This window comes from Culex quinquefasciatus, chromosome 1 (genome assembly GCF_015732765.1).
Source record: "Culex quinquefasciatus strain JHB chromosome 1, VPISU_Cqui_1.0_pri_paternal, whole genome shotgun sequence".
NCBI lineage: Eukaryota > Metazoa > Arthropoda > Insecta > Diptera > Culicidae > Culex > Culex quinquefasciatus.
Window position 1 is genome coordinate 132577178 of NC_051861.1, and position 25139 is coordinate 132602316.

At 41.0% G+C, this 25139-nt stretch overlaps 2 protein-coding genes across 3 annotated transcripts; both read right to left on the bottom strand.

The window, feature by feature from the left end:
• Positions 1–1382: 1382 nt before the first annotated feature.
• Positions 1383–18398, bottom strand: LOC6052351 (histone-lysine N-methyltransferase Suv4-20). 2 transcript variants are annotated; one of them, XM_038254505.1, is made up of 4 exons: positions 17987–18388; positions 12553–13340; positions 8027–10019; positions 1383–3319 (listed from the first exon to the last, which is right to left on the bottom strand). In XM_038254505.1, the coding sequence occupies exons 2-4, from the start codon at positions 12928–12930 to the stop codon at positions 3219–3221; spliced, it is 2472 nt and encodes an 823-aa protein (XP_038110433.1). In that variant the 5' UTR covers positions 12931–13340; positions 17987–18388; the 3' UTR covers positions 1383–3218. The 2 variants fall into 2 exon arrangements, with proteins under 2 accessions (XP_038110433.1, XP_038110438.1); XM_038254510.1 differs by lacking the exon at positions 1383–3319 and adding an exon at positions 6935–7848 and having other exon boundaries at positions 7942–10019; positions 17987–18398.
• A 1786-nt stretch (positions 18399–20184) lies between these two features.
• Positions 20185–21667, bottom strand: LOC6052354 (uncharacterized protein C6orf136 homolog). The gene is made up of 5 exons (XM_001868607.2): positions 21530–21667; positions 21338–21463; positions 20659–21203; positions 20531–20600; positions 20185–20469 (listed from the first exon to the last, which is right to left on the bottom strand). Exons 2-5 carry the CDS (start codon positions 21452–21454, stop codon positions 20401–20403), a joined length of 801 nt encoding a protein of 266 aa, XP_001868642.2. The 5' UTR covers positions 21455–21463; positions 21530–21667; the 3' UTR covers positions 20185–20400.
• Between the last annotated feature and the right edge of the window lie 3472 nt (positions 21668–25139).

Sequence of the window (25139 nt, forward strand, 5' to 3'; positions counted from 1 at the left end):
CGTCTGCCCTTGGGAGCCCTCGCGCTCAACGTCGACCACCGCAACGCCAGTCCTCCGGATCGCCTCCCCAACCCGGAACAGGTCCGGCGGAAGCGCTTGGCCGGGGGGTTTCGCCCTCAGCTGCACCACCACCTGGTCATCATCTCCCCACTCCGGCGAGCCCAATGACGGCGGTCGTTCCGCCCGTCTCGCTTCCCCGTCCGTTGCGGACACGGCTCGCAGCAATGGCCGCCCCAACGGTCGGGAACAGCGGCGTCCAACGCTGGCGCTGGGCGCCCTTACCTCCTCTTCCTCTTCCTCCACGTTTTCGGCCTCCCATGGCCAGCAACTCGAAGCACGCCTTTTTCTGCACTTGCACTACCACTAACCACGCTTGCGCAACTCTGTCCACGCCGCTAGCTGGAACGGCTTTTTTTGCCGTTGCCGCTTGGCTCCACCAGGAGCGGCTTCTACTCCTCGGCCACGGTGGAGGTCGACACGGCCGCCGGGACAGACAGTCCCTCGACCAGCGTGCCAACCACACCGATCAGCCGATGCACGGCGCTCCATCATGCGGTTGGCCAGTCCGACGAGAGCGCCATCGCTGCCGGAGTCTAGGTAGGTAGACGGCTTGAAGAACAAATAATTTCTCGATCGCTCTAGGTGCTTGAAGTTTATCACGTCCGCAGTCGGGATGCCAATGCCAATGAAATTTTTTCTAATCGCAATCTTGGAACAATATCGCGGTGTCGGTTAATGTCGTAAAGAAAACATGCTTCTAAGCAGTTGACGTTTTGGATCAATGGTTGCTGAGATTCAGTTGAAAAAGTTTGGCATGACATAAAATCTGGAAGTCGCAACCTAAATGATGTCCCATTTTTGGGGGTTTCCTTGAGGGTTGTGCGTCATTCACGAATGCCGTAGCTTTTACGTGGAAGGAAGAGGAGGAGTAAAACTGCCACGCAATTTGTGAATGACCCCGCACGAGTTGCCAAAAGTAAGCAATACGGTTTTTTTTGCCGCAAAAGCTTGCGTGACGACGCACCTTTCAAGTCAAGTGGGTGGAAGTGGAGCAACAGCGAAGGAAGCCGAACGTGAAATGAAATCAGCGAAAATCGAATAAATTTTGGCGGGGGAAGGCTGGTATAAAGCCATATAAAAATTAGTTATGATGGGGAGGACTTAATTCGTGACACGCACAGTTTGTGATATTTGCTTTCAGTTGAAAAACACAGATCGATTTGTTTGGAAAAGATTTTTCATTGTTTTTTTTTTCTTTATTTTTTCTGCATTTGCATTTTCAATATATATACTTTTCAGTAATTTTTAGTACTAGTTTATTTATCCGCTTAATTTTTCTTCTTGCTCACCTCAGAATCATTTACTTTTTATGATTTTTTTTCTTCACTTTATATTCCAGCAGTATATTCCTCTATTGTGTGTTCATCTTTCAATCAATCTTTTTTTTTGTTTGTTTTTATCATTTTGTGTTTGGTTTTGCTATGTTACAGTCCTGCTTGCTTGTCTTGCTGAATGTGAGTTGTTACGATTAATTAATTGTATCATCATGTTTTGTTGTTGTTCACTTTACGCAGAGTTGCTTTCTTAGTTATTTTTTTCATTTTTCGTTTATCACAAAATTATTTTATCGCATATTTCTCTTTTTACATACGCTAGTTGTTTACTTCTTTACATTTTGCTGCTTGGTCACTTTTTCCTTTTGCTGGAAGCAACACGAGAAAGTGGGATAGAACAAGTCAGGGCTTACTTTGTTTTTTTTTTTACGTTTGAAGAGTGTGCCGAATGTGTTTTGTTAATTTTGTGGAATTTAGATTTACTTTGCTAAACATTCTATCTTGTTTTTTATTTACTTCAACTTTATCTACAGAAGCCGCGCGGCGCTCAATGTTTTCTCTCCATACAAAAAAGTACGTTTCTACGACGATTCTCATATTCTACTGTGTCCTAGCTAACTTTTTCTTATTTTTCAGGGTTAAATTTTGTTTTAGGGTTTCTCTTTCTACACATTTCTCTCTCTCTCTTTACACTCAAATACGAGACCTCTGGTCTATCTACAAAAGTGACACACCAGGTGCTGCTGCTTTGCATATTTATTTATTTTTCATATTTTTTTTTTTTTACTTTTTGTTCACTTAACAATTTGGTGGAAGGACGACAACCTGACCCTGAAGAAGGAATTTAGAGACGGTCCTCACTCCTAGATTTTTTAAAAAAGAAAAGAAAAATGCTTGACTTGTTGTTGCTCTGTTTTAGCTTCATTGTTCAGTTTGTTGTTGTTGCTTTAAAGTAGATCGTGTTAATGTTTTTTTTTCTCTCTTGTTTTATCTTCTGGCAGTACTAGGTTTTATTCTTCTTCTCCTTCTTCTTGTATTTCCGCTTAGTTAATGATGATATTAATGCCTTTACATATTTACGAATACATACGTGCGTTCAGAATTGTGGGAGGGGCTAAATGCACATTTTACTTTCAATCTGACAGCGGAGAGTAAACTTAACGAAAAGGGACAAAAAAAAGAGAAACAAAAGGGAAAAACTCAACAACAAATAGGGGGTGTCAAAACAAAAAATCAAGCGTGGCGTACCAAAATGTTTCGTGTTTTTTTTTTCAAAATTTAAACTCAAACCGATCCGATTTTGATTATTTTCCATTTTCTGTTTTTCCGTAGTTAGAAAAATTACAAAATTACGAGAAGAAAGTGGTTCCGACGATGAAACTAGGATAAAATGATGAATATATATTTACAAATGATTTTCGCAACCTTCTCTCTCTCTCACTCACTCACTTTTACAATGTGTGCCTGTTTTTTGAATGCAAATTTTTATTAGTTTTAGTTTTGCTACAATTTCACTTAAACTTAGATACAATTCTAAACTTTACCATTCTATGAACACGACGTACGACGACCAATTCGGCTGTGTTGTAAGGAAAATTAAAAGAACAACATTTATTCAAAATAAACTGCGTTCATCAAATGGAGAATGAAACTAAACTTTTACATATGAGTGTGTTTGTGTGTTGGGGGTGTGTGTCGTGAGTCATAAGAATTAAGCGCTTGGGTTCATCTTTATCTTTCTCTAAACTTGCCTAGTTTTCAGCAATCGAACAGAACAAAAAGAAAAAAAATCCTAAATGTTTTTTTGCATAAACTAAGCCAATCAGCACGGGTGGTGGGGGAACAAACATGCACTTTTTTTTCTTGTTTTCGAAAAAAAACCTCTCACAAATGCCGGCACGAGTCTTGTCGTTTGATGGACGCCGAGCGCGTTCGGCCAAACTTTTCCGGAACCGCAATCTGGAGGGGGGTTAGCAGAACGTGGACTGGGCGTGCCGCCACGCGAGGGTTTGGTTAGATTTTTGCGTTGGTTTGAGGAATTTTTTCAATATTTTGCTTAGTCAATATACCAATTCTGGGTAAAATGACGAATCTTATTCAATTTCAACAACCCCAGCTAATTCGAAATATATAAAAAAAATTATTGCAAGTTTATTTTCAGAAGCTCTAAGCAAATCATTTTCTAGAATTCACGTTTTGCATGCGTCTGAAATGTTCAAACGTTTAAAATTAGATTTATTTACAGAAATTTCCCAAGAATTCCCAAATTCAAAAATTTTTAACTTCAAAAAATTTAAGAAATATATTTATGAAATTAGAAGTTAATAATTCCAAAATTAATTTAAAAAAATCAAAAATTCTAAATTCAGATTTGAAGTTTTAAAAATCCTGCCAAAAAAATCATCCATGATTTCAAAATTAATTTTTAGATTCCTGAAGTTCTAAAATTCAACAATATGGAAGAGGATAAGTTTAAAGACCTTTGGCTTTGCTTTCAAATTCTCGAGTTGAAAAAATTCTCCAATTCTTTTTTTTAAACCAAAAAAAAACAAAAATTCTGAAATCCTTGAATTAAAACAAAAATATTCGGACATTTCCAAATTCTTAAATTAACACTTCATAATTAAGATTATAAAATTCTTCAATTTTGAATTCAAATAAATCTCATTTCAAAAATTACACTTTCAAAATAAAAAAAAAATGTTATGTTCCGCAATTTTAAAATTCCAAACTTTCGTTTTTTTAATTTAAAAAAAAAAATATCTTTTAAAATCTGTGAAATATGAAATACGTTAGTTATAAAATGCAATTTAAAATTCCAAAATGTTGATATCAATAAATTTGAATATTTTCAATTGACAAATTGGAAAAATATCTCAAGTTGTATAATTTTGAAATTTTATTATAATATTTATAAATCGATTAATTTGGAAATTCTATTTTTTCCTATGTACATAGGACCATTTGAAAAAATAAGCTAGATTTTAAAAAATCTTAAGTTTTCAAAACCAAACACCCAAAAAATTTAAAATACTTTGAAAAAATGATTTTCAGTCCAAAATCAGACAAATTTCTTCAATTTAGAAAGTCAAAAAATCTTGCCTCAAAAATGAAAAAAAAAGATTAAAAAATAATGTTTAAAAATTTTAAAATTGCTAAAATTTGATTTTTTAAATTTATGAATGTGAATGAATGTCTTGAATTTTAAAATCTGCGGTAATTTAAAAAAAATCAATTTATTTTTTTTAAATCAATAATTTATAAAATTTCAACAAAACTAAAATATCAAATTATTTAAAATAGAAAGAAATAAGACCTTTGTCAAAAATTAACAATTCTCAATATTAAAAAAAACCATAAAATTTTGTTATTTTAGAAATGTTTACCATATGATTCCAAAACTTTGAAAAAATGATTTTCAGTCCAAAATCAGACAAATTTCTTCAATTTAGAAAATCTTGCCTCAAAAAAAAAAAATGTTACAAATTTTACAATTACAAAATTTTGATTTTTTTAAATTTAAATGAATGTCTTGAATTTTAAAATCTTTTGAAATTCAGTAAATTCCTGAATTCTGTAATTTTAAAATGCGTTAATTTAAAAAATCTCAATTTAAAATTTTTTAAATCAATAATTTATAAAATTTCAACAAAACTAAAATATCAAATTATTTAAAGAAGAAAAAAAAATTCTTAAAATTGAAAAAAAAACTATAAAATTTAGTTATTTTACAAATTTTTACCATATAATTCCAAAACTATCTAGTTTCAAAATTTCAAAAATTCTTGCTTAAAAACCAAATTTGAAATCAAATAAATTACAAATTATAAAATTGCATTGTTCTGAAATTCAAAATTCCTAGATTTTTAGAAAACAAAACTAAAAATTTTTAATTTTTAAAATCCTTATTTTAAAAATACAAATATAAAAAAATATAGCTGACGTTCTCCAAATTTAGTTTTTCTTTAATTTTCAAAATCCAAGATTTTTGTAAATTTATATGTTTAGAATTTTATTTCCTAAAAATATCAAATTTCTAAATTATAGGATTCAAGAAAGAAAATCTAAATTTTAAAATTCATGAATAAAAAAATCCAAGATTTCTAAAATAATTAGTTGTTGAAATTTTCAAATCACAATTTAGAATTTTAAATGCTAAAACGTAACAATTTAAAAATTCAATATGTCTTATTTCGAAAAAAAATCTTATGTTTCACCTCAATAACAGATCTCCGAAATTAAAAAAAAAAAAACACTAAACTTTGTCTTGAAATTCAAAATCTTTTTAAATTCAGGGAATTTGATAATTCTGTAATTGTTAAAACTAGATTGAAAACAAAACTAAAATTATAATTTTCTAGAAAATGAGATTTTTCAAAATCTCAACATCAAGAATATAAATAAAAAAGCTCTTAAATTGTTGTTTTTTTCTTAATTTCAAAGTAATATACAAAAAAAATCATGAATTCCAGAATTTTAAAAATCATGGAAATATAAATGTATCATTTTTTAATTATAAGATCTAAGATTTTCGAAAAAAAAAACCTTCAAATAAAAATGGAGTTTTCCAATAGTTTTAACAATCCAGAATAATAAATTCTGTGAAATAAATTTAAAAAAAATTGAATTTATTTTTATAATGTTATCATTAATTTATTTTTTTAATAACCATTATTTATTAAGAATTTAAAATAAAAAGAAACAAAATTTTGAAACTAAAAAGTTTGAAGTTTGTTTTAACCCGTATGGTGTTCGTATGGTTTTAAAAACATTTTTCCATTATTACCAAAAAGCTCAGGTTTCAAAATTCCTTAATCTTGAAAAGGGCAGCTAATGACCAAGAAGGTTAAAGCTGCCATAAATAAATGAATTAACAATAACAACAATAATCTTGAAATTAAATGATTTTCTAATTATAAATTTATTAAGTTTCAAAATCCATAATTTGTAAAATTAAAATTCTTCGTTTGAAAATTCAATTTGACTTTTTGAAGTTAAGTTTAAATTTGTCTCATTTTTTAACTAGCTTCGTACTCTACTGCAAGATGCAAAACCTTGGTTTGCATCCTCGCTATTTAGCCCAGTGAAGATACAGTTAAAGGAACTCAAGGTTTGAGAAATATCATTCGTAAATTTGCATCAACTAGAAAAAAAACTAGTGGGTCTCGTGGCGCAGGGGTAGCGGCTTCGGCTGCCGATCCCGATGATGCTATGAGACGCGGGTTCGATTCCCGCCTTATCCACTGAGCTTCTATCGGATGGTGAAGTAAAACGTCGGTCCCGGTTTCTCCTGTCTCGTCAGAGGCGCTGGAGCAGAAATCCCACGTTAGAGGAAGGCCATGCCCCGGGGGGCGTAGTGCCAATAGTTTCGTTTTAGAAAAAAAACTGTAAAAAAATTTAGAATCGCAATCGAGATCAGTAAAATAAAAAATCTCTTCCTGGGTTTGCATCCTAACTTTTCAACCCAGCCAAGACACAACCCAACCAACGCAAAAATCTGACCAACCCGCGCTCCCCTCTCCCCCCCGCAAACAGAATCCCTTTCCCGCCCCAACCAAACGCTCCCTAGTCCTCCTCCTCCCCCCGTTCCACCATCATCCCCTCCGCCACCGTCCGTCAGTTGAACGACAACGTCCCACCAACGGGCGCCGTCGTCAGTACACTGCCACCTCCCCCTCCCCCCGCCCCGCCCCCAATCGCTTGCCCGTACGGACTGCACTTGGTCGGCGTCGTCACCGCCGTCAGATGATGATGGTGATACTGATGATGGTACGGATTCTGCAGTTGGGCCGTGTGCTGAATCACGGCGGCGGCTTGTGGAGGCGGATGTTGGGCGGCGGGTTGTTGGGATTCGACCGTCGCCGTCGGCTGCGTTTGAAATGCAAACAGATTGTGGTGATGGTGGTGGGGATGGGAGTGGTGGGAGAACTGCTGGAAGGTCGTCGACAGCGGGTTGTAGTACCCGTTGAACGCGGGGAATTGGGTTTGCGGGTGGTGGTGATGGACGACCCGCGTCGGACTCACGATGACCCCGGGCGTGTTGTTGATGCTGACGGCGACGACGGCGGCGGAACTGTTAGTTGGGTTATTTGGCGTTAAGCTGGTCACGGGGGAGAGTGGCAGCGAGGAGGGGGCGGAGGACGAGGTGGAGGTGGAGCCGGTCGTCGAGGGCGACGACGACGACGACGCGGCGGAGATCTTTGCGGTTGGTGGAATGTCGATTGTGCGGGTTTCGTTGCCGAAGATGAGCCGCAACCGTTTGGTTGGCGCGGGAAATGCCTGTGGCGAGTGTTTGGGGGGAGTTCGGGCGGCAGCGGCCATGGCCGCCGTGACCGGTCCCAGCGCGGAAGGTTGCAGTATAACTGAAGGTTGCTGGGGTGGCTGCCCAGCGCCGTCCAGCTCTTGATGGTGATGATGATGATGGTTGTGGCGGCGAAGTTCCCGTTTGACCCGTTTCCGGTGCCTTCGGGCTTCCTTCGATTTGTGGCGTTTCTTGCGCTTTTGCGACAGTCTACTGCTGCAGCTGCTGCTGTAGGTCAGCTCGTCGTCATCGTCTCCACCGCCGCCGCCATCATCATCACCATCGTCGTCTTCGTCCTTGTCGGACTCCTCGGCGATGCCCTCAACGCGCAGAATCTCGTACTCGGGCTTAAAGTTGCTGGTACTGCAAGTGTCCTCGCTGAGGCTCGTACCTGATTCGATGATTTCGTCAATGACCGGACTGCGCTTCATGCGCAGCGTCAGCTTGAGTCGTCGCTCGGGCGTTTTGAGAAGCGCTTCCGGGTTCGGAATGTTACCGGTGTTCCGCTGCGGGACCTTGTTCTCCCAACTGCTACTGCTCTCCGACTCGCTCACACTTTTGGACACTTTCCGCTTGCGCGAACCAATCACCAACTTCGAGGCAAGTTCCCCCTGCTCCTCCGGGACCTGCTCCAGCTGCTGCGACTGTTCCCCCTCACCCTTGCCAACACTGTTACATCTACTCTCACTACCACAACTACTGCTACCACTACTGCTGCTGACTCCACTGCTCAGCACAATTACGTCCGGCACTAACTTATCGCTACTCGCTACATCACAATTGGTTACACAGTTCGACAGGATCACATCGTCCTCGTCGTCTTCTTCCTCTTCCCCCTCACCACCCAGGACAAGCCGCCGCGGAACCAACCGCAGCAGATCCGGCTGCTCGCTGGCCGCCGCCTCCAGGACCTGCTTCTGCAGCGCCGCTTCCTCGTCCGCCTGCAGCGTTCGCGTTTGCAGCTTCTGCTTGCGGCGATTGCCCCGGTTCGAGCTGTCCCCACTGCCGGGCGTCGTAGACGCCGACGAGGCGAGATCCTTCGACGACGGAGTCGTCTGCGGCGGTTCCTCAACCTTCATCAGCAGCCGCTGCTTGCGCGTTCGCGTAACCCTTGGGCTGACCACTTCCGGAGCGCGCGCAGATCGTCGCTTCGTCGAAGCCGGAACCACCGCCGTCGGAACGTCCTTGCTGCACTGGTGATGGTTGCGGAGCGTGTAGCCGTTGAGGGGGGCGCCGTCGGCGCCTTCGCCCCCACCGTCCAGGAGATCGTTGAACACATACACGTTGCTTTTGCTGGTGCTGGTGCTGCTGCTGGCTTTGGACGCGTACGAGTGGCAGCTGTTGTGGTCGTCGTCGATGACGATGACCGCGGACGACTTGACTTCGGCGTCCTCGCGGGGCATCATTTTGCGTTCGGCGGCTGTCGGCACGGAGCAGGTCGATTTGGCCGTCACGAACGAGGACGTCGACGAGAGTACGCTGGAAATGTCCGTGTTAAGGCTGCTGTTGCTGCTGAAGCGGCGTGGACCGACGCCCTCCGACGTCGTCGGAGTCTGTTGAAATCGTCGCGATGAACGGGTGGCTCGTTTGTTGTTGTCTTCCTGGGTCGCCGTCGGAACGACGCTCGTCGTCGTCGTAGGTTCCTCACTCGCCTCCGGCACGTGATTCCCCTCGAAGGGGGACGACTTTTGCTGGGTCGACGCCAGCAGCATCTCGGCGTCGTACTTGGTCATGCCCTTTTCGCGCAACTCTTTCATGCTGAGTGCGGCCAGGGCCGAGGGCGGTTCGCTCTTGCCGATGCTGGTTTTGCCATTCTCCGCCACCGGACTATTTTTGCTCTTGAGCCGGTTCAGCCGGTTGTCCGTTTCCCGCAACCTGTACCGCACCCCGTTCGGGCTCTGCTGGTCCTCGCCGTTCTTGTCCTTGGCGAACGCCCCCGTCCCACGCCTCTCGCAAGTCTCACACTCGCAGTACCGATTATTATCCCCAAAGAAGTCCTCCCCATAAAAGCAGGTTATCTCCTCGCCAATCTCAATATCCCGCAGCACTTTGACGCAGGCCGTGTCCCGTCCGGTCGCCACAAACTTGCAGTTTGCCCGGCAGTCGTGGTTGATGTACGCCGCAGGTCCCAGCCACAGCTGGGCGCAGTTCTTCCTGCAGCTGTACATCACACTAAAGTCGTTCCGGCCGGGCTGCAGCAGCGCAGCCTCCTCCTTCTCCGTCAGCTCGGCGATGCACCCGACCAGGCACTCGATCTTTTCGTGCTTGAGCCACCGCTTGGTCGAGCAGATCTTGGCGCCCTTTTGACCTTCGAGCGAGTAGCGGTAGCAGGCCTCTATCACGAACCCGGCGTTCCGGTCAAACACGCGGAGGTAGCGGTAGATCTAAAAAGGAAAGAATTGATTGTTAAAACAAGTCTGTAATGATTCAGGGTGGCCACCCGAGACCAAAAAGAATTTTCCCGGAATTTTTTCGTCTTAAATATACTCAACCATTTTTTTTAAACTAAATTTTCAGATGAAGATTAATTAAAAAATGTGACTTTTTTTTCTATAAAATTATTTATCTATTTTTATAAACAGCAAAAAATATTTACAACGGTCCTATTGATAACACAAATCATGTTGTTGTGAAAATTTTCGAAATTTGTTTTTTAACTACAAAGCAAAGCAAAAAACGCAATCTCATCAGAAATTTATCCATTATAAAATTTTAAACAATTTAGGAAGAGCTATAGAGGAAAAAAAAGATTGCATTAAAAAGCGTAGTACGGAGATCGGATGAAACGCGCACAAGAAATGTTGCGCAATCCATAAATTCTTAAATTCGAAAAATCCTGAATTTTAAAACTTTAAAATTCCTAAATTCTAATATTCTATAAATTCTAAAATTCAAAAATGCTAAAGTTCTTTTTCAAGTTTTAGCATTTTAGAATTTTTAAATTCAGAAATTAAAAAAAAATGCTAAAATTCAAAATTCCTTTTATTTTTTTCCTTAAATTTGAAATTTTAAAAATTCTTAAATTTTCAAAATTCTAAAATTTCATATGAAAATCCTGAATCCAAAGATTCCAAAATACTCAAATACTAAACTCTACAATTCCAAAATTCTTAAGTTTAAATTTTAAAAATCCTGAAATTCTAAAACTTGAAATTCAAAAATTTTAACATTCTAAAATTCCAAAATTCTGAAACTGTTAAATTATAAAATTAAAATCAAGAAATGTTGCGCAATAAGGATTGCAATTTGTAAATGCAGATATTCCTGTATTCAAAAAATTCTAAATTCTTAAATTCTAAAATTTAAAAATTCCTAAAATTTAATATTAAAAAAAATCATTTTGAAATCCCATAATTATTAAATTTTAAAATTCTGAAATTTTCCTAAATTCTAAAATAAAATTCAGATATTCTAAAAATTTACAAATTCTAAAATTGACCGAGCCACGTTGCCCTAATCACGACACCTTAGGGAGGCGACCCCGATACTCTTCAAGGGTGTTCCCCTCAGGAACTAGGAAAGATTTACTTTTACTTTACTAAAATGCATTAATTCCCAAATTCCAAAATTCTAAAATTCAGAAATTCAAAAATTTAAAAATGCTGAAATTCTAAAATTCCTAAGTTTCATATTCCTAAAAGTCTTAAATTCAAAAAAAAATATTCCAAAATTTTAAAATTCTCAAATTCTGTTATTTTAAAATTCTATAGTCCTAAAATTCGAAAATTATAGAATAATTAAAAAATTCAGGAATTCTAATCATTCTTAAAAATTATTAAATGCTAAATTCTGAAATTTAAAATATTAATATTTTTTAATTTTAATTTCTGAAATTTTAAAAGACTTATATTGAAAAAATCTAAAACTAAAAAAAAAACAATAAAAAAAATTTAAAAATTCAAAAATAAAAAAAAATATAAATTCTAAAATTCAATTCAGAATTTAAAAACTCAAAAATTTTAAAATTCAAAAAAACAAAAAATGTCAAAATTCTAAAATATAAAAATTCAAAATTTCTAAAATTCAGGAATCGCAATTCGCAATTCGCAATTTTCAGTGTAAGAACGGGCCTTGACCGATCTTATGCACTAGGTTCCCGACGAACACGCACTGCCCTTACACCTACATCTCACCCTTGCTCTGAGTCAGTACGAGCAGCACGCTAGAACACGCTTTGAGTGTTCGTGCCAGGCATGCACACCTTCTTTTCCGGTTACGCATTTTAACTCGGCCGGGGGTGGTACATTACGTAGGGTTTGATGTAAGTATAAGCGCCTAAAATTCAGAAATCAAAAAAAAAAAAATAAAATCCTAAAATTCTCAAACTTAACAATTCCAAAGCTTTAAAATAAAAAAAAAATCAACATTCTAAAATTCCAAACTTTTATAATACTAAAGCTCAAATAGTTTTAAATTCTCAAATGCTTAAATTCTGATATTCTAAAATTCCGCATATTTAAAATTTTAAAAATCCTAGATTTTGAATTTCCAAAATATTAAATCTTTAAAATTCTGAAATTTTAAAATTCAAAAATCCAAAAAAAACTGGAATTTCACTTATACATTTTTGTTCTAGACAGTTTAATGAAAATTGTTAGGCTTTTCATACATATTAAGATTCTGCGTTTTGAGATTCGACATTACAAGGCAATAGTGAACTTTCAAAATTATAGATTCACTTGTCATTTTCAGTCGAATTAAAATGAGCTAATCTACGTCAAACGCCATTTTCCATTTCTATTCCTTTTCAACTTTCTTGAGCGTTTTTATAAATGGAATTTTGCATTCCTTTCGAGCTCCGTATCAGCCTTAAATAAGAAAAGATTTATTTTTAGAATTTTAACCAAACTTTAACATTTCCCGGTTTGTCCCGGTGGCCCACCCTGACTGTAACGAGAACCCAGAAGTCAAACTCACGTGCGCCTCCAGCCGCTTCTGGGCGAGCTTGCTCTTGTTGAGCGCCGACCGCGGGATCCAGCTGCCCTTCATCAGCTGCTGGTAGCATTTGGCGTAGTTCTGCGTGCGAATAAACTCCTCCAGCAGGTCCTTGACGGGCTCGGTGTTGACCCGGAGCGGCCGATACTTGAGGTTCATTTTGTGCGTCTGAAAGCCCAGGATCGTGTCCAGCACGACGCCCGTCGCCAGGTCATCGTTGTCGGACAGCTCCTTCGGCGTCATCCCGGTGCCACCGGACGTGACCTGCAGCGGCAGCTTGTTGTGGGACTGCGCCCCCGTACTTCCACCGTGACTTCCATTGCTGCCGTTGCTGTGACCTCCGGCAGACGCTACGACCATCTTCGTCGCGGCTGAGCTTGAGCCGTTGAGGCCGTTTTGACGCTGACGCTGCCGGCGACGACGACGCCGAAGCCGCTGCTGTCTGCCGAGGATTGCCGATCGCGTTTCAGGGCCAGTGCGCGGCGTCGAAACTCCACCACCTTTACTGCTGCGTAACAGAACACGTCGTCGTTGTCTGCTACTGGCGCCTCCACCTCCTCCTCCTCCACCACCCCCTCCCCCACCACCTCCGCCGCCGGCACTGACCCCTCTGGACGATGCTATCGCGAGGGCTGCCGAGACGACGGTCGTCCGGAATGTCGCCGCGGCCTCAGCAGGAACCACCGCTACTAATGGAGGCAGCTTGTGGCCGCTCTCTCGCAACTCAACTCGATGATTTCAATGCGCGTGCTGTCGGACTCGTCGTCGTTCTGAAATTGGAGAAGGAAAAAAAAAACAAAAATGCAACATTAGGAAATCAAGGTTCAGAAAATCCCGCCGACACTGTAGTAGGGGCTTTGTGTTGTCACAACTACAGCGAAACGAACGGACGCAAGCATAACATCCCCGCGCACAAATACAACCATCAAAGCATGCTGTGACGGTATTTGTGAACACAAAAAAAATCCCATTCAATTTAAATGGCTGCCTTTCCGACGTCGTCATCAGACTTTTCGCTCAGAATCTTTTCTTCTTTTTATCACTACCTTTTCATTTCTAACTCGTCGTCCATTGTTGAGACTAGCAAAAACTTCTAATTTGTTTTAACAATATCGTTCTCTCTACCAATCAATCTCTAAATAGAATGAAACTGCTTCTTGAACCAGACGACTCTCGCAAGCACTACTTCATTCAAGACTTCACGACCACTGCTTCACTGGGCTCTGGCTGGCTGGTTGGTACTGGCGCGCAAGTGTTGCCATTCCTTCTGGAACATTGGGGCAGGGTGGCCACTTGAATAGCATTTTTAAATTATTGACTTTTGGTCGGTATTTTGTGAACTTAGAATATCACAATTGGGTACTAAAGCCCTATGCCAATTTTTATGTACAACGGTAAAAAACACGATTAAAAACTATTTCTGATCACTTTTTTCATTTTAATGCAAAACAAATTTTTTGACAAGACAACATTTTTTGGTGGATCAACTATGGTCCCCTTGGAACGAGCTGTCAAGTAGGACCTTTTCTGTCAAGAAGGACCGCAAGGTTAATTTTTTAAAATTGATTTAAAAATCCATTTTAAACTCTTTGTGGTCTCGTACAGAAGGTTCTTTGTACTCAGAAAAATAAGCTTTATCGCTGTAAACAATAATATCAGCAAACTAAGCTTCATTTTAGGACCAAATCCTGTAGTTCTTTTTTTTTGAGGTCCAATAAACCAAAATTTAGTTTTTTTTGCTTTTAGTGTTTTTTTGAGACCGCCTTAAAATTAAAAAAACACTCAAAAAATTATCTAAACTTAAAAAAGCTGTTGTAATTTGTAATAAACTGTTACTAATTTAAAAAACTTTGTAATTCCAATAAATTCAGCTTTTAAATAATTTGGATTTGCTAAATTGAATGCGACTGACAACGTTAAATAATTTTGTGTTTGATACAATAATATTAAACATCCAGAGTTGCAAAAAGCTAAAACTTTTGCACCTAGCTAAAAAAAAGCGTTTTAGAAGCACAATCTTGAAAGGCAGAAAATTGAAATTCGAATTTTGTTTGCTTAAAATTAAGTAAACTAGAAGGAAAAGTCATAATTAAATCATTTATGTATTTTTTTTTTTTGCAGAAAAATTAAATCAATCAAAGGTTCAAAAATTCTAAATTCAAGCATTGAAAATTTAAAGATCGAAAAATTCAAAAAATCTGAGATTCTAAGATAAAAATTTTAAACGTAAAGATGTCTCGAATTCGAATTTAAGAATTTGACAATATAAAATTTATAGATTTGATTTTTTTAACGTTTTCAAAAAAAATATCTTTTAAGGTTTTTTTTTCGCTTTGCTAGGAGACGGTGACTTGAGAGGATGGCAGACTGGATTTCGCCATGTGTTGTGATGATTGTTTAAGCCCAACCGGCCTAGGAATTGATAATTGAGAATAGAATCAATTCCACCTGAATCAGATTCTCACCACCATAACAGCCGTTCATTGGAAGTTTTGATACTTCACTTTTTTTAAGGGGACAAGGGAAAATCACCACGGTGTCCCCAAGTTATTTTCGCTTGAGTTGGACTGTTTTTGGAATTAAATAATTTCTAGATTTTCACAGGTTTTGGTTTTTTCAACATAAGAATTTAATAAAATTAATATCATAATTTTATTGATTCAGAGAATTTTAAAAATTCAGAATCTTGAAAATTTACTAATTCAAAATTAAAGAGTTTTGACTTTTTGGATTTTCGGAGTCATAGAATTCAAAAGTATTTTTAAAAGGCCCTGTAAGCTATTGTGTTTAATATGTGTATAGAACTAATAAAAAAACTCTAGAATTCCTCTCATACTTCAAAATCAGAATTCTATTAAAAAAATAGTTTTTTTTCATTTGGAATTTTAAAATTGAAAAAAATGGAATTTAAGCATTTTAAATTAAAAATTTGAAGATTTACAACTTTTTTTTTTATTTAAATTAAAACCAAAAATTTAAAGAATTTCCAGATTGTAAAATTTAAAATTTTTGAAAAGTTTTTTTTTGTTAACTTAAGAATTTAATAAATTATATATCCTTATTTTTAAAGTGTAAGAATTCAAAAATTCTAAAATCTTGAAAGTGAAATTGAGGCTTTAAAACACTGAAAATAAACATTAAAATACATTTGCAGCGGTCTAAGGCCAATGCAAACTTAAATTCAAACCCGTCCCCATTCAAAAATGATGGGAACAAAGATTGGAGACTTCATTGAAATTTTGTATTTTTTTGTGGAAGGAAATATAAATTTAGTTTTTTTGGATTCAGATTTTTAACATAATTTACAACAAAAGTAAGTAGATGTTATTTATTCAAAAAAATATGTAAAGATGTAATTTATTCAAAAAATATATAAAATTCTTAAATAAATTTCAAAGCATTTTATTCCACATCAATATTTTTTTATAGAAAAGTATACAAAAATTTCCCAAATTTTCGAGATTTCCGAGGGTTTAAACATATTTTTGGCTTGAGTAACCACCCTGTAAAAAGCATGTTATTTCTGCAAAGTGTCAATGTCAGCCAAACTGACATTTATGTGGTATTTTGTGTATGATCATTAAAATGTAATAGCCTCGAGGAAGGTCTTTTGTTATCACAATCACACTTTGACAAAATCATACCCATTTCGAATCAAAACATTTTGTAAACTAAACAAAACAGCTTTTATCGCTCCCAACCAAACTGGCAACCCTGTTTGCCGTACGCTTTCGTGATGTGTGCAATTCCTTCACTCTTTCGATGTGTGGTCGTCGTTAGATTGAAAGCACCAAAAAAAAAAAATCAGCAAACAATTGGAAACCGTCGAGGAGCCAAGAAGACGGCATCAGCGCCCAGCATCAGGGAAGAGCTCGAAACGAAGAAAACTGAGTTTTTGCGCGAGCAGACTCTACTCTACCTCGATGTACATATATGCATAGAGAGAGGTAGAGAGAGACTGAAAGAAAATTATCATTCGCGATTACGCGAAAAAAAAAGCAAGCTGCTGCTGGTGAGGCGTAGAAACGTCCCGCGAGGAGACGGGGGTGGTGGGTGGGTGGGTGTTCGGTCCAACCAATACCAGAATTTTGCTGTTATTCACCTAACGGGGCAACACTTTTGTGCGATTTTCTTCTCGCCCCGAAAATCGAGCATCGCGCTTTGCACCTTTTCTTTTGTGTATCGTCGTCGTCGTCGGCGATATCCATGAACACGACCGACGTCATGAACTCCGCACAGCTCTTCGGAAAATTCCACTGCTTTTTCGTCCAGTAGGTACCTTCTTCACCGTTTTCTCCGTCGTCGCGCAATCCTGGGCGAAATCGAAACTCCTACTCGACCGTGTTCATGGCTCTGCTTTCTGCTCGCGTTCGTGTTCTTCGCCGCGGCGCCGTTTCACCTTCGTCGTCCCCGACCAAAGTTTCGATTTTTCGCGTTCACCCCTCTGGGTTCTTCTGTCGCCGTAGCACACACGCGCGCGCCTCACCGTTTTCGATTTTGCCAATTTGCACAAATTAAGAACACGACCGCAGCCCGTCGGAATCGTCCATATTTCCAACGCCACACTCTGCTGTCCCGAGACGTCGTCAAAGTTCCCTTCTAGAAGTGACGCGCTTTACACTTTTTTTTCCTTTCCACTTCTTGTGCTTTGCTTCTTTTTTTTCCCTCCTCATCATTTCATTTCGCTCGACGACGATGTCTGCTGCTCTTTCTCTGTCGAAAGTCCGCCGCGGCCGCACACACGGTTCTTCCCACAAACACACCGTTACGGACGTAAACAGACAGCTTTTCTTGCTGCTGCTCTCTTCATTCTGGACTCTCCTCTATGGTATGGTTGTGTGTGAATTACACCATTAGATCAGACTGGCGAATGAACGGCGCTCTCCGCTGCGTGCTGCGTTGGCCAGACGGAAGAGTACTGACCGCCAGGCGGCGGCCACGGAACGACTTGGCTGCTCTCCCAGACTGTGTACATTCAAAACATTCTCACAGCACAGGGGCTGGCAGTTTTGGAAATCTTCTGGAAACTCCCACGATGGCATTTTAGCTTGTCCTTTGTTGTTTGCTTATCGTCAGCAACTCTTGATTCTTCAAAGTTGATTGAAATTTGATCCATTTTCTTCAATCTAGGAAAATAAATCGTTATTAAAATTCTAGCGAGCCAACCCTATTGTCAAGGAGCGCTACAAAGTTTACTCCCGAAACGTCAAACAACGAAACGTAATCCTCGAATGGTCCCCAACGCACACACCACCACACCTTTCTCTCTCTCCCTCTCCTGCACTGCCTCTCTTTCTCTAACGTGAGAAAGAAAAAACATGGCGGCCACGACGAAGCTGACCAAGCCATCATCGCGACCGAGCAGGAAAAACCGTCCCAGAATCCCTGACAATCCCCGGCCGTAATGATTACCTACCGCGGTGCGTCACGTCCACCTTCGTCCTTTCGGAATCGATTCCGAGCAGCTCTAGCGTCCGCCCGTAACCTGGTCCATTTCTTTTCCTGCGTCTGCTGCGACGACGTCGAAAATCGGAAACTTTCTTTCTTGCGCCGACGACGAAGCTGCTGGTTGTTGTTCCTCCGGGAGGACAAGCTGGCTCATTTCGGCACGACGCGGCCAGCAGATCCGAATTTGATCTGTATTCCCCTGGATTTTCTTTTTGTCTACGCGAGGAACCGTGATTTTCCAACCCTTTTGCGTTCCGAAGACTTCACTTTTCACTTATCTTCTTTCGTGCTGAGTAGAGAGACGAACACTACACTGCTGAGCTGAACAAAAAATCGTAGCAGGCGAGTGAGTTGAGTGTACAAAAGCCGATTTCTTTTGCGCTCGCTCGCGCGCTCTCTCTGTCTGTCTCGAAAGTGATGGCTGTCAAAGTAAGGGGGTCGATCATGCATTACGAGCCTTTCGGGACAGTCAAATAGACTAGGGTATAGGGTCCTGAACTAGTCCAATAAACCAAATTTCCAGTTTTTGCTTTTTGGGTGTTTTTAGAACCGCCTTGAGTCAGGGGCATTCAAAAACACCCAAAAAGCAAAAACTGAAAATTTGGTTTATTGGTCCTTTAAAAAAAAACTCCAGATATGTAAAGGTGTATTCACATTATACCCTTGATTATACCGCAGCCGCATCCGCACAAAATTTAACAGTACGGACGCACAGTGCGGACGCGATTTCTCCAATGCATTTCATATGCAGTCATTCACACTGTTCCGCATCCGTATACGGATCCGTACTGCGGATACGGATGCGGAACAGTGTGAATGGCTGCATATGAAATGCAATGGAAAAATTTTAGAAATTTATAAATACAAACAAATAAGATAAAGAAGCCTTTTCTGGTAAAACAAGTAGAAAAATTAAACAATTCTGAAATACAAATATTCCAAAATTTCAATTCAAATATTTAGTACCGTCATCTGGGGCGAATCGGGACTACAGTCTGAATAGGGACAGCAGTGTTTAGAGCACTTAAAGGTTTTAAATTTGGAAATGGATGTACACATTTTGTTGGTCTGAGTTTGTTCCAGCTGAAACCTACCAGAAAAATCAAAATATTGTGCTCTAACATGGTTAAAACTGCTGTCCCAATTCGCCCCATGTGTCCATATTCGCCCCAGTTGACGGTATTTGAATATTCCACATTTAGAAACTCAAAAACCCAAACACCGAAAAACAAATCTTATTTAAAAGTTTTAAAATTTAATGATGAAAATTCAAAATTCTGAAATTTTCAAGAATTAAAAAAATATTGAGAGATTTTAAATTCCAAAATGTACAAATTCCATATATTGAAAATTCAATAACTAGAAAATTTTCAAAAATTACAAATTTAGAAAATGTTGTAACTGTTGCTAAGCTACAGTGAAAGACAGTTTGTTGCTGATGAACTATTTATTGCGTCCGACGTTATGGAAAGCCGGGAACGAACTGTGCTGGGAGTGCTGGTAGTTAGCATGGCCTACTACAGAATATAATAATTATGAATTTCTAGATTTCTGAATTTTCAGTATTCCAAACATCTTTTCAGATTTTTCGAATTTTTAAATTGAAAATTGGAATTTTGAATTGAAATTGATTTTAATTTATATAAATTATTTTTATAAGTTTTTAAATGTTTCTGTTTTCAAGTTTCTGAATTTCAAATATTTAAATATTTTTATTATTTTTGTATTCAAAATTGTTTAATTTTTTATTTAATTTTTTTACGGAAAATATCTGGTTTTGCCATCTTTAATCTAATGGCGGCAAAAATGTCGACATGGACAAATTTATTTTTTTAGGATTTTAATTTTTTGTGAATGTAAAAATTTGATATTTAAGAATTTTACAAATTTAAGCATCCTTGAATTTTAGAATTTAGATTTTTTTTTGAAGTATTACGATTCTGTTTTTCTAATTAGTAAATTTCTGAAGATTTTAAAATTCTGCGCAAGCTCAACTCGAGGGGAAGCATGAAGAGTCCCAGAAATAGGTGCATTTTGAATAATTCCAAAACATTTAGACAGAGCCGAATGGTTTTTCTCCAAAGTTTGTATGGAGAATTAGGGCGGTTCACTCCTTGTACATGCAATTCTGGGATTGTATGCAACAGAGACGTAATAAAAAGATTATTTTTTCTTGTTTTCACTACGCAGATTTTGTTTGTTTTTATTCTGACGCGTTGTTTCACGTTTTCTTAAACAATGTGTGTGTCACAAAACAATCATCGCCACGCCAACCACTATTTTTTAAGATTAGAACAAGCAGCATTTTTGAGTGTTTGAATGCAAATTTTTAACGGGCTTTTTAACTATACAAACGGGCGCAGCAGCACTCGAATGACCGATTCACACCGCACTGGGTGAAATTACGTTCTTCGGTTGTCGCACCACCACCTTGTCATCGTCGGGCATAATCTGTGGAGTTGAATTTGTTTTTTTAGGGAAAAATAAAAAAATAAATAAATGTTGAACCTACTTTATCGGCTACGTGTTTGTAAACGAGCCCGTCCGGTCCGATGTGAAACACGGAGAAGCCGTCGTACCACCTGAAAATATTTAAAATGAAACTGAGTAAATCAATCTTAAAAAAGGACACAATCTTACGCCTCGGTATCTTCGAAAATCTCCTTCAGCTTCCAGAGCTTGTACTTCCAGAACTGGAACATGACCCGCATCGCGCTGATGCCCTTCACCCGCCACCGCACCTTTACGGTGTTCTCCTCCGGGTGTTTCGTGATCTTGAGCACCTCCATCGTGACGTAAGCGTACTTTAAATGCCCCACGGTCCGCAGCAGTGCGACCTGCTTCACGTAATGGTACAGACCCTCGGTCCGGATGCCCCGGATGTTGTTTTCGAAGATCAGGTTCGGGTTGTAGATCGAGTAATCCAGCGGCTGGATAAACAGCTTGGGCAGCGTGTTGGCCAGCGTGTCGTACACCTTTTGCAGCTGTTCCTCCGAGGGACCACCGCCACCGCTGGCCGGCGTCGCGCCGGATTCTTGCCGGTCTCCGCCCTGGTTCGTCGTCTGGAATCGATCCGCTAGCGAGGACGAGGCTTGTTGTGAATCGACGCTGGAATACTGCCGCAGGATGGTTTCGCTCGACCCCGCTCGGTTCACATCCGTCACGGGTAATCTCCGGAATCGAAGCTAGGCAAAATAAGAAAAAAATGAGGTTAGCCAGCTCGAATCAGCTGTTGGTCAACAACACAATGTTATGCAACGAGGGCAAGGCACCGTCCAACCTCCGTCGGGGTCGAAACTCCCGCTTTCACTTGACTTACGTGACTTTGCTCGGGCTCGTGGATCGCCTTGGCCAGTGGGTCGGCTGACGCAAGTGGCCGTCCGGTGGCGAAAACCCGCGGCGCAAGCCGGGACACACTTCGGAGACAATTTGCCATTGTTTTGACCTGAAAATCAATAATGCGGCGCGTCACTTTAATTTCTATAAACATAATCAAAAATTAATCACTAACCGTTGCGTAAAAGTGGTCCAAAGAAGGCGTTTTTCCTCAAAAAATCATTTTTTCCTTCTCGACTTGCAAATTTTTTCCACACGCCGGGGTCGCGACAAACGAAAACATTGCACGAACTGTCAAACGCGAGAACTTTACAAAGGGCGCATGTTCGATCGAAAGCACACCACCGCGGAGTCTGTATCGAAAAGTTTGGTTTGTCTGTAAACCACGGAATCTCGAAGCTTGAGCTTTAGGAGCAACTTTGACGCGCAAGCAAGCCAACACAAAGCTTGTGGGAAAGAGAAAAGAGAAAATTTTCCAAGCCGCGGCTGACGTTTCGGAACTCGCGTGAGTGTTTTGTTTTTGTTTACACATTAATTTGGCGTGGGTTCCGCGAATTTCGGAGCATTCGGGTTGGTTTTTGTCATGAATTACCCAGAATGAAGAAATGAGTGATAATTTTGCGAGTGGTGAAGGTTGGAATGAGGAAGAATTTGAGGTGAGGAACTAGAAAGTTATTTTGAAAAGTGAATTGTGTTGTTTTTGTTTGTTTTTTTTTGCATTTTTTGAGTGGCTAAAGGAAAAGATTGAGATTCATCAATGTTCAACAGAAGCAGCGACCAACCTATCAAGTGGTAAGTTTGCTTTGACTTTTTTTGAGGCTTTTCTTTACCCTCTCTGGCTTGATTTCGCAGCTGCTGTAGCCCATTTGAAATTTACCATTTCATTGTTTTTTGCAAGCATAACCAGTTTTTGGCACCCACCGCAAACGTCAATCCAGTACAAAGCTGCTGCCGGATCTCTTCCGGAAAAAAAATCCGGCAACAAATTCGTATGGTTTGACGTTTGCGGAGGGTGCCGAAAAACGTCAACAGTTCACAATAGAAATCTTCTTTCTCTTTCTTGCAAAAGTTTTTTTTATTGTGCGACTTTTAGCTGGCTTTGTTTGACTGACCGCCCGACATACCAGCCAACATATTTCGCAGGGACTGTGACAGCTCGAGCACGATCTTTGTTTGCATCAGGACACTGTCACGAGTTCGTCTTTCCTCGTTTTGAGAATTTTTAAATTTTTAGAATTTTTAAATTTTTTATAATTTTTAGGATTTTTAAAAATTTTAAAATTTTTAAGAGTTTTTTTTGATTTTTTTAGAATTTTTATAATTTTTAGAACAGTTGACACCCTGGCTTGGTAGTGTAAACAAACCAACGTTTTCGTGGTGCATATTTTTTCGATTTTTTCGCTGTTTTACGGTTCGGTTACCTGCGAATCGGCATCCTGTCGGACCAGGTGAACTCCGCGGACACGGGAGTGCAAAATGCGGCCGAAGAAACGGCGCAAACGGTACAAGTGAACAGTGCACAAAAACGCAAGCTTGACGACGACCCTAACCTCGAAGAGGAAACACCGACGAAGAACCCGTACAACCTGAGGTCGACGACGGCGGCAGCGGCAGCAGCAGCAGCGGTGGCAGCAGCAGCGGCACTTGCGATGGACACCGAAGACAGCACCAGCGAGGGTGGTGCCGGTTCAACGAAGGTAATTGAAGTCAACATACCGACTAGCAACCAGTTCGACGGGCTGGAGGATGAGCAGGGTGACGACCCAATTTCGTTGCCGCCAAATCCAACACCCCCGGTTTTGCGAATCGGGGAACCTGCAAAAGGAAAGAAGGTACGTGTACCTCCTATCTCGGTGGTCGGAAAATCGACCCGGCAGCTTCGCGAATTTCTGGGGCAAAGCCGAATCCAGCAAACAGCGTTCAACATGAAGGCGACGAAGACTGGCGTACAGCTGATCTGCTCTGGTGAAGACACCTTCCGCAGTGCACTCGCGGCCCTTCGGGGTGCCAACATCCAGTACCATACGTACACCCCTGCTGCTGAACAGCCGATGAAAGTAGTCCTTTCGGGACTGCCAGTGTACGACGAAGCTGAACTGGAAACTGAGCTGGCTGTTTTCGGTGTCCACGTCCAGGAGCTTAAACTGTTCTCGCGGAAAGTGGTCGGGCTGGAGGAGAGTGCGCTGTACCTTCTCCACTTTGCCAAAGGGACAGTGAAGTTGTCCGATCTGCAAAAGGTGAAGGCGGTGTTCAACATCGTCGTTCGTTGGCGTTACTACGAGCGGAAACCGACAGATGCGGTTCAATGTCACCGTTGCCAACGCTTCGGGCATGGAATGCGCAACTGCAATCTTGCGGCGCTGTGTGTGAAATGTGGCGAGAAGCACCTCTCGGCAGAGTGCAGGCTGCCGAACAAAGCGGACCTGGCGAGGGTGGACAAGAACGTGACGCGAGAAGCGATAAAGTGTGCGAACTGCAGCGGCCAGCACACCGCGAACTACCGTGGCTGTCCAACTCGGAAAAACTACTTGGCCAAACTGGCCGAGAAGAAAGCACAACTCAGGAACGCCAAACCCCCAATCCTGACCCCTCCCCGCAACACCGTGCCGCAGAACGGTAGCACCGGCAACGACTCACCGGACGGAAATGTACACATCATCGCTGCCTACTTCCCCGGGGCAAGACGGCGCTCAGCATGGACACAGTTCCGCCGCGACATTTCCACCATCACGCGAGGGACCGAGCCTTTCTTCGTGGTCGGTGATTTCAATGCTCGACATCGTTCCTGGAACTGCGCACGAGCAAACACAGCGGGAACAGTCATGTTCCAGGAGGCAGCCAGCCGCAACTTTTTCGTCCACTTCCCTGACGCCTTCACGTTTCACCCGGCGGGGCGTGGTCGACCCTCGACGTTGGACTTGGCGCTCTCCAACAACTTGCTGGACATGACAAAACCGATCGCTTTGAACGAGCTCTCGTCAGACCACCAGCCTGTGCTGTTCGACGTCAGCTTGTCAGCTCCGATTGAGCAGTCATCCCCCAAGTTTCGCTGCTACGCTCGTGCTGACTGGTCGCGCTTCCAAAGGGAGATAAACGCGAAGCTGGACTTGCTGAACCCCGAAGTCACCGACCTCAACACGGAAGCCGATGTTGACGCAGCGGTAGAGTTCTTCACCAAGATCCTGCTGGACGCCGAAGCTGTTTCAGTTCCAGAAGTTCAACAGCGTAGCTACCAAACAGCTGCAATCCCAGAGGACACTCGCAGGCTGATCGCGCTCCGCAACACGCGAAGGCGTCAATGGTACAGGAGACGGGACCCGATCTACCAGGACATCGTGTCGTCGCTAAACCGGCGAATTCGAGAGGAGTGCAACCAGGCAAACTTCAACAAGTTCAAGGACACGCTACGGACGCTGCACGACGATCGGGATACGCTTTGGCGAATCACCAAGGCACTGAGGAAGACGACCAAGTACAGCCCTCCCTTGCGCAAGGGAACAAAAATAATCGCATCCTCATCCGAGAAGGCTAAACTACTGGCGGCCAGTTTCGCTAGCGCTCACACCAACCAGATGCCTGATGATCCAGTGACTGTCGCAGAGGTGAACAACTCCATCGATGCCATCGATCGGACCCCGCTGGCGGACAACCATTCGTGGTTGGTTCGTCCCAAAGAGGTGGCGCAGCTCATCCGAAGACTGAAGGCGAAGAAAACACCGGGCCAGGATCAACTGAGAAACATCGTGCTGAAGCGGCTTCCCCGGAAGGCGCACATCTTCATCGCC

What these genes read in the sequence shown, in the direction of transcription:
- LOC6052351 (XM_038254510.1), bottom strand. Translation starts at nt 12,930, where the DNA reads ATGGTCGTAGCGTCTGCCGGAGGTCACAGCAACGGCAGCAATGGAAGT. An exon ending in AGAAGCGGCTGGAGGCGCAC is followed by an intron (nt 10,020 to 12,552) that starts GTGAGTTTGACT and finishes TTTCCTTTTTAG; the next exon opens with ATCTACCGCTACCTCCGCGT. An exon ending in GTTGAGGGCATCGCCGAGGA is followed by an intron (nt 7,849 to 7,941) that starts GTCCGACAAGGA and finishes CAGCTGCAGCAG; the next exon opens with TAGACTGTCGCAAAAGCGCA.
- LOC6052354 (XM_001868607.2), bottom strand. Translation starts at nt 21,454, where the DNA reads ATGGCAAATTGTCTCCGAAGTGTGTCCCGGCTTGCGCCGCGGGTTTTC. An exon ending in ATTTTCGAAGATACCGAGGC is followed by an intron (nt 20,601 to 20,658) that starts GTAAGATTGTGT and finishes AAATATTTTCAG; the next exon opens with GTGGTACGACGGCTTCTCCG. An exon ending in ACAAACACGTAGCCGATAAA is followed by an intron (nt 20,470 to 20,530) that starts GTAGGTTCAACA and finishes TCAACTCCACAG; the next exon opens with ATTATGCCCGACGATGACAA.